The following is a 13,481-nucleotide window of genomic DNA, read 5'->3' as shown; positions in this document are numbered from 1 at the left end:
AAATTCAATGCTCGAGTGCAAGTTATAGAAATATTAATTTCATGGAAGTCTGTTCATCCTTGTATTCATGCTGAATTTATTTGCAAAAGCGGTGAAATGTTGAACAACTTAAATTAAAATGACTTCGCCAAGTTCCCCTTTTTTTACTTGTACTTGCACATTTTCGCCGTGTTGTTCAGTTTTGCATCCAAATGCGACTTTTGTGCTGCCATCAAAAATAAAGTGCTGTAAATAATTTGAATATAATACTTTTTTCGGTCGTTTTTGATGCCTTCCCCCGAAGTTTGTAATTATTTTCTTACTTCGTTTGCCACAAGTGTGAAAATCAGCACAACTTTTTCGTGTGAAGCCATTTTCCTTGTTTTAACTTGCAGTTTCGGTTTTTCTCTCTTTGGTTTTTGTTGTGCTTCATTTTTATGTTGCCCCAGGACAGTCGCAAAAACAGAAGCAAAGTTTTTTTATGGCTGCATAAAGTTGGGAAAGGGCTGCGTCCTTCCATTAAAAATGTATAGAAAATAATTTAGTTGAATATTTGGTCAGTTGCTTGCAGTTTTCCAACCGTTTTTCTTTTGTATAAGAGTTGAATTGAAGTTGGTTTGGATCTTGGATAAGCCGAAGAAACTTTTCTCTTCGCTCGATTGGGTTTTCCACCACCAAAAACGATCAGCTGGCATGGGAAAACCACCACCAAAGTGGGTGGAACTCTAAATGTTTTTGGTAAAGAGAAAACCCTAAAGAGAGGGGAAATTCTGAAGGGAAAGAGAGAAAAAGCGCATTGATAACAATTGCTGCTCGACAGAAACCGGTTTTACAGTGTGCTATAAATAAAGAAAATCCATTTAGAACTACATACAAATTAAAAATGTATATTTAAATTAAAAATTAATAAAATTAATAAATTAATATATTTAATTAATAAATTTAAAACAATATTTTGTATAAAAAAATTAATCGAAATGTTCACTGTTTAGAGGGATACCTGTACTTTGTTATTTGTTTGTTTATTTCAGGTCTGCTGTCTGATTTCCGGATTTTGGAAGTTTAGACTGCACTGACCGATTGCAGAGTTCACATGCTCACGTGATATTACTATAAATAGAAATATTAAAAATAAATATAAAACATGGCTACAATGGATGATTTTTTCCATAAAGTGCAACGCAAACATCCCAACATTCTTGACGATTTACGGGAAATCTTCAAAACCACCCAAAGCGATTCCCCACAGCGCTCAATCACCCTTTCCCAAATACGTGGCAAGTATTCTACGAATCGGTCGTCTAGGTAAAAACCTCTAATTTTAATTGTTTTTGCAGCTGCCTACAACCGACGGACTGGCGAGGATTTTCCCGTCAAGGGAGGCACGCGAACCCAAATGTGTTTCGTCCTAACAATCCCTTATGTCGCCTGCTTCACCAGTCAAATTGGCACTTTGCGATTCTTTACCATCGATGCTAATCAGGAATAAGGGAGGATCTGAACAACAATACTAGTCGTACCAGTGCAATTCAGTATACTATAAATATAAAATGCAATATTCGTATTAACAAAAATAATATAAATGAAATCTAAATAAAGAATCTTTTTAGCGAGGTCACACGCTTTTTATTTTATAATGGTTTTAAAACTGATTGAACATTTGCTTGAGAGATGTGATCAAATACTTTTTTAAAATGTAAAATAATTTCTTCAAATTATTCTTTAAATTTAAATCCTATTTAGTTTCGCCTGACTTGCAGTAAAATATTTAAATTTTAATTTAAACTCCATGAGCTTCTGTTTTTCGCAATGCAGCTGCCAATTGTAATTTGTGCCATGGCTGGAATCAAATGGCGACGACAAACAGCGGCGGGAAAATAGGAAAACCCCAGTGCAAACAAAAGGACGAGTGACAGCGAGTTGAATAGTACGTATGCACATCAAATCAAATGTATTTGCTGCCGCAGCTTTGTGAAACAAAACCCCGGGAAAAGTGGAGCAGCCAAGTCAAACAACTAACAACCCGGCGGAAAACAAACGGATTCCGAGGTTGCAATTTTAGTTTGTGGAAAAGCTGGAAAAGCTGGGGAATCGGCGGGTCACGCAGTCGCAGAATCTGGGGGACCCCAAAGCAAAGCAAAAGCAAAGCATAATGAAACTAAATGCCGGAGTAAAGCGAAGGAGTAAAGCCCCAAAACAAATTCATTACGGAACTACACCTCAGGGGGTGATAATTCGATTCAGCGAAACTTTGGTGATTATTTATTGCTTCATGCGGCGATTCCGGACTCCGAACTCCGACTTTCCCTCTGTGGCTGCCTGGTTGGTTTTTCGGAAGGGGTTTCCCCGCTTTTCCTGCTAGCTTAGCCCAGACCAGTGCCCTTTGGTGTTTTGCTGTTAGTGTCATAAAATGTTTTGTGGCCCAAATCTCGGCACTGGAACTCATTATTTTGTTCATTAACACTTTTTTCTGGCTGTTCTTTGCCCTTGTTTTGCACCGGTTTGTTTTTACTATTTTTCTTTTTGTTTTTGTGGCTGGGGTATAAAAAGTTTCGAAAGGGTATGCCGATGGGTAGAATATATTATCTAATAAAACCAGGAGTTATTTCTTTGATGAATGTTTACTTAATTCTGATTAAAAGGAATATTAAAATTTTAGTCAAATGATTTTTGGTTTATTTTTAATGCTTCAACGATCCACTTAAATTTTTATTATATTTTTTTATATTTTTGTAAGGGTATAAGCACGCAAAAGAGGAATTTACTAGCAGTCTACTTATTTATGCCCCCGTTTTGTCCCCCATGATTCTTGATGTGAATTTCCTACAGGACTATCAATTAAACTTTCCTAACTGAGTTTGTTTATTTGAGCTTTCGTCTGTCCTTTTTTTCGAGATTTTATTTTTGTGCCTTAAAATATACCCTCCGTAAATGGTTTCAAGTTTATTTTTACATACAGTTGTTGTTCGCTTTTAGTTTTCCAGGGACATAAACATTTTTTATGCTTCATTAAGGTTTTGTTTTCGCTTTTCCGTTTCGTTTTTGTTTTGGTTTTTGGGCTTTTTTGGGGGCCGACTTATCAGTCGCCAAGTTGAAATGTTGTTAACTTTTACTAGCTGCGGCTTTAATTCATCAGGAGGCTGTTTCGGCCCTCAGATCCTAGCCTTTGTTAGTTATGGCACTTTGCTGAGTTATAAAATGCTATCGAGGGCGCAGGTTTTTATGTCTCAGGGTCAGATAAATGTGTTTATAGCGTAATCTTTTATTTGGGCTCTTCTGGCAAATGCGTTGGGTCCACAGCCCCATCGGCTGTCGTTTAATTTCTGCGGTCTTTTATTCCTGCCTCCCATCGAGTTGGGTCGTCGGCCGAAGCGAATGTTTATGACACGCATACGCAGCGTGGGCCGTTGCCGGGAGAGATTTGTCGTGGGATTAGACAAAACGTTAAGAGCTGGTCATTAAGCGGGCCAAGCAGTTCCATATATTATGCCAGGAATTAGAAAATTGAGCGCGGAGATTGGGGGCTCAGCATTAATTAACAAACGCAGATGAAAGCCAAGGGTTTGTGAGAGAAAACAGAATATTTAACAAGCTTTGGTGCAAATAAAAGAGTTGTTATTTGTAAGGAGGTTTAGATAGTACAAAAAATGATAAGGTGGTTTAGATAAACAAAATGATTATTTTAGTCTGTTTTTTTTTTTTAAATTTTCTAATAGCTTCTTATTTTTGGGAAGTAAGAATCCTATTTAAACAATGAAATGCTGTAAGAAAAGTATCAGGTATTGGGAAATTTTATAAATGAAAGGAAAACAGGATTTAAAATGTTGTCATATTCTACCCTCCTACGAACCGCCACATTTGCTTAATATTCGGCTTTGGAAAACTTGCAACCGAAGACGAAAACTTTTCATTCACAGCAAATTTAGCCAGCTGCCAATTGCTGCAAAGTGTTTATGGAAGCTCAGCTCAGCATCCTCGTCCCCATCCTCCCATCAACATTTCGCTCTAATCGCTTCTAATAACGCACAAAATTGAAAAACTTATGCGATATCATTGGGGACTCAAGCCGCACGACAAGTGCAGCTGCCCTGAAGGGGGATTCCCCGAGAACTGGACTCGACAACTTGTGACAACTTAAAGCACATGAGGCAGGGCCAGCAAAGTAAACAGGACGAAGGACAAGAAAAAAATAAGTAGTCAGAAGGCTAAAGTGGAGTTAAACGACTTGAAGATACCTAAAGTGCAGGAATATATTAAAAATTGATATATTTTCCTTACATATTTTGAGATCAGATAATAATGAGGTATATAGGTATATTATAAACTAATGAAAAAATTACGAATATTTATATAATTATTTTAAATGTTGTGCGTTCATGAGTTTATTGTTCATGTTTATACATTCATTTAAAATTAACAAATGATTATACAAAATTCTCTTGTTTTTCCTATATACTCGTATACCCTTGTTATCCTGGATTACCACGTACTCCAAAGGGAGGGAAAAGCGGGCAAGAAAAGAAATAAGTAACAGGAGGAAAACTGTCATGATACGCCCGTAAACATGGCCAGCTGGTCAGGATTGAACCGTCGGATCGGTTTGGTTTGCTTCGGTTCCTTTTGGTTTGGTTTTGTTTGGCTGGCCGACGGTTCGGTGAGGTCGTCCTGCGTCCTGATGTCCTGGTGTCCTGCTATTTGCTTTGCCCTGTGTGTCACTTCGGAAATTGTCCAGATTGTACAGTCGCAGGGCGTGCGGCGTCTGTTTGTTTTAATTTCTCTTATCGGCAGGCAGCGTCGCCTTGTGTAGCCCACCCACGTTTTCGTCCTCGGAAAAGCTCCTTTTCTTTGCCAACTACTTGGGCGCTGAGCTCGTTCTTCTGCTTCGGCTCCTGCTCCGCCAGGAGTCCCCAGTGCCATACAATTTTAATTGCACAATGGCAGGTCCCTTTGTTTTCTAGCTGCAATTTTTTAAAATGAATTCATGGCCTGGTTGGGTCGGGTCTTCGGGTTATTCTGGCGCTCTTTTGTTTGACGTCCCTAAGTCCGTAAGGAGTTGGCCTGGCCAAGAACGAGAACGAGCCCGAGAATGAAAACGGGAATGAGGACGAGAATGAGATTGAGCTAGCTGCCAGCCAGCTATTTAATTGAAAGTTGCTTTGTGACTCCGCCGGGTAAGCTAATAAAATGTTTAACTTTGATTTAGTTGAGGGATTTCTAAAATGAATACATTTAAAGTCACTTTACGAATCACTTGGGTTACATTCACTCGAAAGAATAATTTAAGAAATTATTATTACAAATAAGAATACTTCCCATACCTTGTGTTAAAATGAAGCTGTTAAATGTTACCTTTAAACTTCAAATTAAGTAATTTGTTAAAACTTACATCTCAGCTGTGAAGACCACCACTAATCACATCGATTTTCATAAATGTCACCAAACATGCATCAATTAACTGGCATTTTGTGCCCACCCGCTGGTCGAAGTGTGTTATTTATCAATATTTTAAAATTTAATAATTGTTTTCGCAGCCCACCTGCCAGCTTTTATTAATTGGCGGTCGTATGTTCTTTTAATTACTTCTTTCAGCACCTTTTTCCACGAGGAAATCGGATTGAGGGACGGGGTTCTTTGAGTGCAATTTGAATTATGAGCAATTAGGCCAGCCACAAGCAGGCAAAATGGCTTTTTGGGTGGGGCAAAAAGTTTGGGTGGGTAGCGATGGGTGGTGTTGTTGGCCAAGTGGTTGGGGTCATGTGTCAACAGGCGGGCTGCACTGGATTGCGGTCAGTTGCATGTGTGTCTGTGTGTTTGGGTGGGTGTGGGTGTGTGCATGTGTGTTAGTATGGGTGCGTGTGTAATGAGGCTTAATTTGTTAAATTCCATGGCTTATAATTGGCATTGGCCAGACCACAAGGCAGAGCAAAGCAAATTCGGGGCAAGTGCAAAGTGTAATTATGTGGTCACTTGGTCAGCCGTAAACTCCGATTTGTTTGTCAAAGTTTGTTGCACGTTGTGTGCTTTTCGGCCAAAACTCAAGCGGATCTTACCAAGTCTTCACGGTTTAAGCCGCAGCATTGTGCGGGTATTTTTATGGCAGTTTTATGACCACTGCCTGGGGAATGAAAATAAAAATAAGTGGCATTATTGTTACACCTCGCTCGCACTCCAGTTGCGAAAGAGCCACAAAATGCATGCAAAATTTTGGTTGCATGGGGAAGAGAAAACTGTGGAAGAACTTGAGGCTTGTAGAATAAAATGTACGCTTTAAATCGTAGTTTAATTTTATACAACTATAACATTTTGTGGTACAGAACTGGAGATTCTAATAAGTTGTACACTTTAACTTATTCTATTTTAAGACTTAAATAGTTATCGAGCTATTCTAAAGCTTAATGCTTTGAGGCAAATCTCTTTATATTTTTTGACCATTAAATAACATAGTGTTTTCTTTTCCAAAAAAACAACTAAATTCTTAAGATAATCCCAAACCAAAAACTGTTATATCCTTCCTTAAAATTATTCAAACAGAACCCCCAAAAGCGAACAACTTGCAACATGGCTAGTGTCATGGCAAAAGTTTTTAGTTTTTTGTTGTCCTGTATATATTTTTTTTTTTATTTCACAACTTTATCCTTTTTCGGGGCGAACGCACATTGCATGCATTTTCCACCGAAAAAAAAGATAGAGGGAGATCTAAAAAAAAGAAATAACTTTTTGAGCCATTGTTTTCTTGTAAATGGCAACCGGATTCAGCCGGCGATGGACTGAAAAGTGGGAAGGGAATTCATGGACCAGTTTTGGTCATAATCCGCGCCGCCTTTTGTCGGCAGCTGTTTGGCTCAGTTTCTGCAACTTTAAAGCTGTAACTTTTCGCCATTCCCTGGCTTAGATGACTTTTTTTTGCAGCCACCAACTTTTGCCTTCAAAGTTGCAAACATTAAATTCCTTTTGGGGCCAAAAATTCGGTTTCTATTCCGACATTCTGTAATTGTGCGTATTATGCGTGTAATTGGCATTACAATTTCCCCCCGAATTAAACTAATGAACTTTTGTTAGCAAGGAACTCTAAACATTTGAAAAGAGCTGAGTTAAATAGTTTGATTGGAATTCTCATGTTAAATGTTTGAGTGTATACTCGGGTTTAAAGGCTAAGCGTGGCGTAAATGAATTTAGATGGAAAAGTGTGAGTTTATTTTAGTTATTTAATGAGAAGTTAGGAGAGTGCTATTTTTATACTAGTCTCTCAATGTGCAAGCTATTTTCCAGAACCTTTTGGTTTGTTGAAAATTTATCAAAATTCACTTTTAATATGATTTTGAAGTGGCATATCTCTTAATGTTCCTATTTCATTCCTCTAACCAACTGCATCATTAGTTAAGTTTTTTTTAGTCGATAAATTAAATTTTTATGATATGTATTCAATTTAAATCATATATAGATCAATCACAAATAGTTTTTTATTTATTTAATTTTTTACCATATCTTAAAAAATGTAGCTTAAAGAGTAAATAAACGGTAGATAAGTTCTTACAGTCATTAGTCAGTATGGCAAAGGCATTTTTCAAATTTGATGCCCGGCTGTGTTTACCAAAAATTGCTTTATCATTAAAAGAGAATGTGCAACTTTTGCCAAGGGTCCGAGTCCAGAGTTCTGTTTCCGCTTTGGAATCCTTTTTATTTCTGCTAAGTTTTGTATGCTAACTCGTTAGCTTTGAGGCAGTTGGGAAGTTCAAGTTGCAGGCTTTAATAATCCGAGCATCAACAGCCGGCAAAAACTGAGGGCCGAAACAGAAACTTGCAGTTCAGTTGAAGGGGGAAAGGGGGTGAAAGGGGGTTAAGACCACAAGTAACATTTGTAAAATGCACATTTAAAACTCACAAACACACAGCAGCTAAAAGCTGGCCGAAAAAGGATAATAAAAAACGCCTTTCGCCTGCTGGCTTGACTTCAGCAGCAGCCGTGGAAACTTTTCAATTTATTGTTAAACTTTTGCACTGAGGCGCACAATTATAAAGTGTCATTTAGTGCCGAAGGACGAGGAGTGGAGGGGATGGGGGTGTGGGTGAGGGGAAATGTGGGTCCAGGACCGGTACTGACAGGGAATTATGAAGAGTGTTGGCCGCCCACCGACCGCTGACACTTGCGGCAGGCCACTTCCGGTGGCAGTTGGGAAACGGCGGCATGGGGCATGCGGCATGTGGCGTTGGCCAGGGACGACATTGTCCTTGTTGTCATCATCGTTCTCGTCTTCGTCCTCGTCGTCCTCGTCATCCTCAACGACCTCGTCGCCGTTGGACATTTTCGGCTGCCGCCCTGCTAAACTTGCCACTCAAGTGCAAGCCAGTTTCATGCGGCGCATTCAAGTGCTGTTGTCGCTCCTTGTTGCCGGCAAAGTGTCACAAACACAAATAGAGAACGCTCCGCCGCACTTGCGGCTCCTGCTCCTGCTCCTTGTCCTTGTCCTGCTCCTGATTCTCCAGCGGAATCTCCTCGGGATTCTCCCGTCCTTTTATTTCGCTCTCTCTTCAGCTGCTCTGTGATTTACAGCGTGCGACTTTTATTTGAAGTGGGACATTCATTTTACGCTAAAGTGAACCTAAATCAACACCATTGCACAAACACAAGCACACGAAATCCTCGAAATTTTCAACTCCTGGCTGAGATTTGTAATTAAAAATCTGGGCCCTTTTATAAATATCTTAATACAGAAATTTGTGGCTAAGTCAAGATTTATTTTAATAAAAATATATATTGTTAAAAAATTTAATATTTGATAGTTCGAAACTTAAATTTATATTTCTCTTGTTTGTAACCAAATCAATTAACTTTTAACTTTAGATCTTAGCTGTCGCTTTTTGAGGAAAACTGCCAGCATTTTAGCCTCTCCTTGGAACTTGGAGCTCGGTAGCCACGCTTTGGAGTCGTCTCTTGTGGCGACGCTTGATTGAAATGCCTGGTAGGCCAGGCCGAAACCCGTGGCATTCCCGCGCCCTCGGGCAACTGCCAAGCTGCTCCGCACTTAAGTTGGCTTAATTAGTTTTTGAAAGTTATGCCAACGCCAGCGCAGCCACGCCCACTTAATGCATTTGGCTTTCCAGCCGCCTCCATTGGCCCCAAGTCATTGCTTTGGCGAGCTGCAAAAAAAAAACAGAAAGGGGTGGAAGCCAAAAGGATCCGCTCCGCATTGGCGTCTTGGGCTGGCAACCACAACAGAAGCATCCGGCCAAGAGTGATGCCGATGCCAGGGGATGAAGGCCAAGTTCCGCTTTTGACACGGCATACTTGGCCCCCAGTTTCGCCGCTCCATCAGCAAGCTATCAGCCAGTGGTTACAGGATAGCAAAGGTATATCAATATAGAAAACTCCTTAAAAAAATTATATACCTAAAATAAAAGCGAAATTAACTGTAGTATAGAAATGAAAAATAGAGAAATGGAAAATAGTATAGCTGTTAAAACAGTTTTTTCATTCTTTATTTAATATTAATAAAGGCCATCAACCATTCGATTCTTTTCTGTGACGATTTTTTGTTGTTTCTTTCGCAGTTTTCTTGGTCGCACATATTTTTCGCAGCCGCTGTAGTTTTCTCAGCAATTTTCACTTCTTATCCCAAAAGTTCTCGTTTTTTGTCTCTCGTTTTTTTGTTGGCTATATTTAATTATGGAAATTGTGCAGCTCGCCGAATTTGCATAAATATTGAGTGGCTGCATTGGGAGTTGGCTTTATAATGAAGTTTGATTGCCCTGCGACTGCGGCAGAAAATTGCATTCGTCGCAAGGAAAACGAAAAAGCCTTGGGAAAACGTCAATTGAATTTAGGAAAACAAAGATGAAACTTTCTACGAGTGTTAGTGAAGAAAATATATACTAAACACAAATAGCGCCACTGGTTTCTAATATGCAAAGCCAATTGGCCGTTTGTAATGTTACACATCTACTTTTGGTTTCTCGCCCATTCTTCATAAGGGAAGCGAAACCGAAATGCTTTTATGCCCCATGTGGCAGCAACGAGAGCTGCACACATTCATTTCCAATGAGACTCATTTTGCGGTGACACACGACACTCGCAACGCCCCAGCCACCCGTAAACCACCCACAATCCTGGCTGATCCTGGCCAGAGTGGCTTTCCGGCTCTTTTACAGCTGAGCGGTTGCACACAGACACACTGGGAGCCACAACCGCAGGAGGGAAAGGGAGACGGAAGAGTAAGAGAGGGAGTGAGAGGTAGAGAGTTGAGATAGAAGGCCAGAAATTAACTTTACTACTGACACCTTGACAATATTTTCAACGACAGCAGCTGGCAGACATTAAATAGGCAACCGCAGGACACCAAGGACCTCCGAGAAGCACATGACATTTGACATTGCGTGCGTTGCATGGGCCTGGCATCCTGATTCGGACTCGAATTCGGATACGGATTCGGTACCGGAATAGACCAAAAACCGGAGGCTGACAAGTTGTCCGGAGAAGGCTTCGACTCGATGTTGATTTTGGCAGACAGCGCGCTGAATTTTCAATTTTATTTGCAATTTTCGGCTCTTTTTTCTGCTGAGACAGCAGGGTCGTGCAGCGAGATTGCCGCTGCAGCAGGCCAAGTGTCAAAGGTGTCGACGTGGCAGTGGAATAACCAGAGCGCCAGAACGTGCCTATGTCAAATGTGGTTCACAAATTTAACAAGCAAATTTGCAGGCGCAACTTTATCAGTGTCTCTCTTTTGCAACTAATTTAAAACTAGTAATTGAAGCAAAATTTCATAAAAAAATATATATTTTATCTATTACGAGTTATAAATTTGTTTTATTTGTTAAATACATTTTTGTAGATCCCAAATTGATTTATTTAAATTATGTTTGACTTTCCAAAATTATGTTTATTATTATCAAAAAATATGTAGCATACAATTATGGGCATTCATTTTATCAAAATGCATTTTTACAAACTTAATACGACCGTAAATCAAATTTTAAATTTGTAAAAATAGCAATGCAGCTGAATTTCCCTATTCCTATTTTCCAACTCGGCTATCAATTCGATGTAATTCGGGGTGGCATGAAATTGAAAAGTGCGTTTCGGCTTTCTCATTTATTTTTCGACTATCAATTTCACATGCAGCCAGGCCAATCGGCAAACAAATTATGTTAGCGATGATATCGAGTGAAAAATTATCTGCATATTCAGTTTGCAGCGTTACACGCAGCACTCGCTGGCAACTGGATGCATTCATAAACGGATCGGGCTGCCAAATGCTGCCGGATGATGCGGATGCGAGCCATGAATCAGGCCATTTGGAGGAGGAGGAGGGGAAAAGCCATGAAAGCAGCTTCTGAGTGGCTGGCTCCTTCGACTGCTCATTCATTATGCCAACGGCAGACGTTAGTCGCTGGCTCTTAAAGCATTATGCAATAAGTTAACTTTTTCCAATATAAGCAGCCGAGTGCCAGCAGCAGTTGGCAGTTGGCTGTTGGCAGACCTGCTGCCTGTTGCTCGAATACTGCATCAAAGATGCAGCATATTTATTTTGGCCAGGCTCACACTTTGTTCTTACACATTTTGGAGAGAGTCAAAGCCTTGGCTGCAGAAGCTCCTGCATTTCGGTATTAAGAAAAGTGCACTTTGTTAAAATTACAAAAAAAAGTCACACTTCTTAGAACACATTATTCAATAAATAATAAATGTAACTTAAATGTTGGCTTTTGTAAATAAATGTAAATATTTGGATTTTTTTACTAAATATTTTGGGCAACAGTAATTTTGTAGAGCACTTCTTTATAAAGGTTTAACATTTTTCTCCAGTGCATTTGTCTCTGGACTTTTCTGCATAACTGATTGCCGGCAACGTGGCGTATGTGTAATTTGTCGTTGCTAGTGCTACATATAGTGGTGCACAGCTGCTGGCAACTTTGTTACACTGCGGACGGAGACAGAGAAAACTGCATTAAATGCACATTTGTTACGCAGAACAAATTCTCGGCTTCTCTCCTTGTCTCCATCGCCATTTCTCTGATGCAGAGGGAACACCTGGAGCGGAGAATGAGGAGATTCCCTGCCGCAATTCACCGAAAATTCTTTCCTCGTCTCCGCTTTGTAAATTGGCAATTTATTTCAATGCCTGCAACGTCAATGGTCTAAACATTTTGTGGCAAATTCCCCTTTTATCGACTGACGCCGCACAAAGCGACAGTTTTATACATGACGAGGCAGCTGTGAAAGACGCTCAACTCAGCTGAGATCCACTTGTACTGCGAGCAAACTAATTTGAATTTTCGGCAGCAGCTCTATTTTAATTTAAGTTTATTTGCTTGCCAGTTGCAAAATCAAATTGATTGATTAGGGAGAACGAAACGACGGAGATGAGTGAAAGGGGGAAATGTTAATTTAATGGCCATTAAAGCTGCATAATTGATTTTGCGGATCTGTTAATTCCGTTGGAATATTTTCCCTCAATTTTCTGTACAGCTTACCACCACCGCTGAAACATAAACATTTGAGCAGCGGATTCGCTCGCGGCGTGAGCGAAAGGAAAACAATGCATTTTCGTTGGAAAACCACGAGCGTGGTCAAAGCATTTTCCCGGTGGAAGCTGCTGCTCCACTATTCAATCCCATAGCCGCGGGCCCAGCTCATTATCCACACGTAGTGTTTGAGGGATATGCCAGGATAATGTGCATGCATTAGTCATATATCTGACACACGTATCGCCACACGTGTATGTGGGCGTGTGGGAGTATATGTGTGGGTTAGCATCCTTGGGGCGTCAAACCTGAGTATAATGGGGATACGCACGCGCAAGAACAATAACCTTAAAACGCGACTCTAATTAAGAGCACCACACACACACACTGCCACTTTTTATCCTTTAGCATATTTAGCCATCGGCTGATCTGGCAACAATAATGGTTGCAGGATATAAGCGAAACAAAAGCTGTTGGAGTTTGGCCAACAAGAAGGTTGAGAAAATAATGTTTGGTTAAGCTTCAATGTAGTTTAACTAAGCAACAAGAGTTTTAATGGGCGAGGTTTATGAACAAGGAGAGCAAATTAGAGCAAACAAACATAAAGTTTGTTTGTGCTTAAAACTTTGATGGGATTGTGTTAAAGATTTCTTTGTTTTAAATGCTGATTTTCCACATTCATAACACTTATAGCTTGCTCATAATTACTGCTGGCCAATCCCCAAACAATAAGTAAAGTTCGAGCCAAAAATTCTAGGCCGAGTTGACAATAATTCAAAGTAACGCGAAACAGTCGCTAAACTTCACGAGCTCAACATTGTCTCGTAATTTTTATTAATTTTACACCATCGGAGGCTGAAAAGTTTTTACATTATTTGGGTTTTTTTTTAGAGTTTTTTTCCTTTTTTCAGGCTTAGCGGCTGCTTACAACCGCTTTGGCTTGTCCTTCGGGGAGGATTTCTTGGCAGGATTTCGAGTGGAAGGAGGTGGCGTAAGAAATTATAATAAAAAACTTTGAACTTTTTTTATTGCCGAGGAAACATAAA

General features: G+C 39.8%; 1 protein-coding gene across 1 annotated transcript; it reads left to right on the top strand.

Moving 5' to 3' along the window:
• The first annotated feature begins 1,029 nt into the window (after positions 1-1,029).
• LOC108089795 lies at positions 1,030-1,585 on the top strand. Its single transcript, XM_017188191.2, has 2 exons — positions 1,030-1,256; positions 1,317-1,585. The coding sequence occupies exons 1-2, from the start codon at positions 1,124-1,126 to the stop codon at positions 1,466-1,468; spliced, it is 285 nt and encodes a 94-aa protein (XP_017043680.1). The 5' UTR covers positions 1,030-1,123; the 3' UTR covers positions 1,469-1,585.
• The last annotated feature ends 11,896 nt before the right edge of the window (positions 1,586-13,481 follow it).

The sequence above is a fragment of the Drosophila ficusphila genome, unplaced genomic scaffold (genome assembly GCF_018152265.1).
Source record: "Drosophila ficusphila isolate 14025-0441.05 unplaced genomic scaffold, ASM1815226v1 contig_412, whole genome shotgun sequence".
Classification (NCBI taxonomy): Eukaryota; Metazoa; Arthropoda; class Insecta; order Diptera; family Drosophilidae; genus Drosophila; species Drosophila ficusphila.
The sequence above is the reverse complement of the archived record's forward strand: the minus strand, read 5'-3'. Positions and strand labels throughout refer to the sequence as shown.

What these genes read in the sequence shown, in the direction of transcription:
- LOC108089795 (XM_017188191.2), top strand. Translation starts at nt 1,124, where the DNA reads ATGGCTACAATGGATGATTTTTTCCATAAAGTGCAACGCAAACATCCC. An exon ending in CACCCTTTCCCAAATACGTG is followed by an intron (nt 1,257 to 1,316) that starts GCAAGTATTCTA and finishes TTGTTTTTGCAG; the next exon opens with CTGCCTACAACCGACGGACT.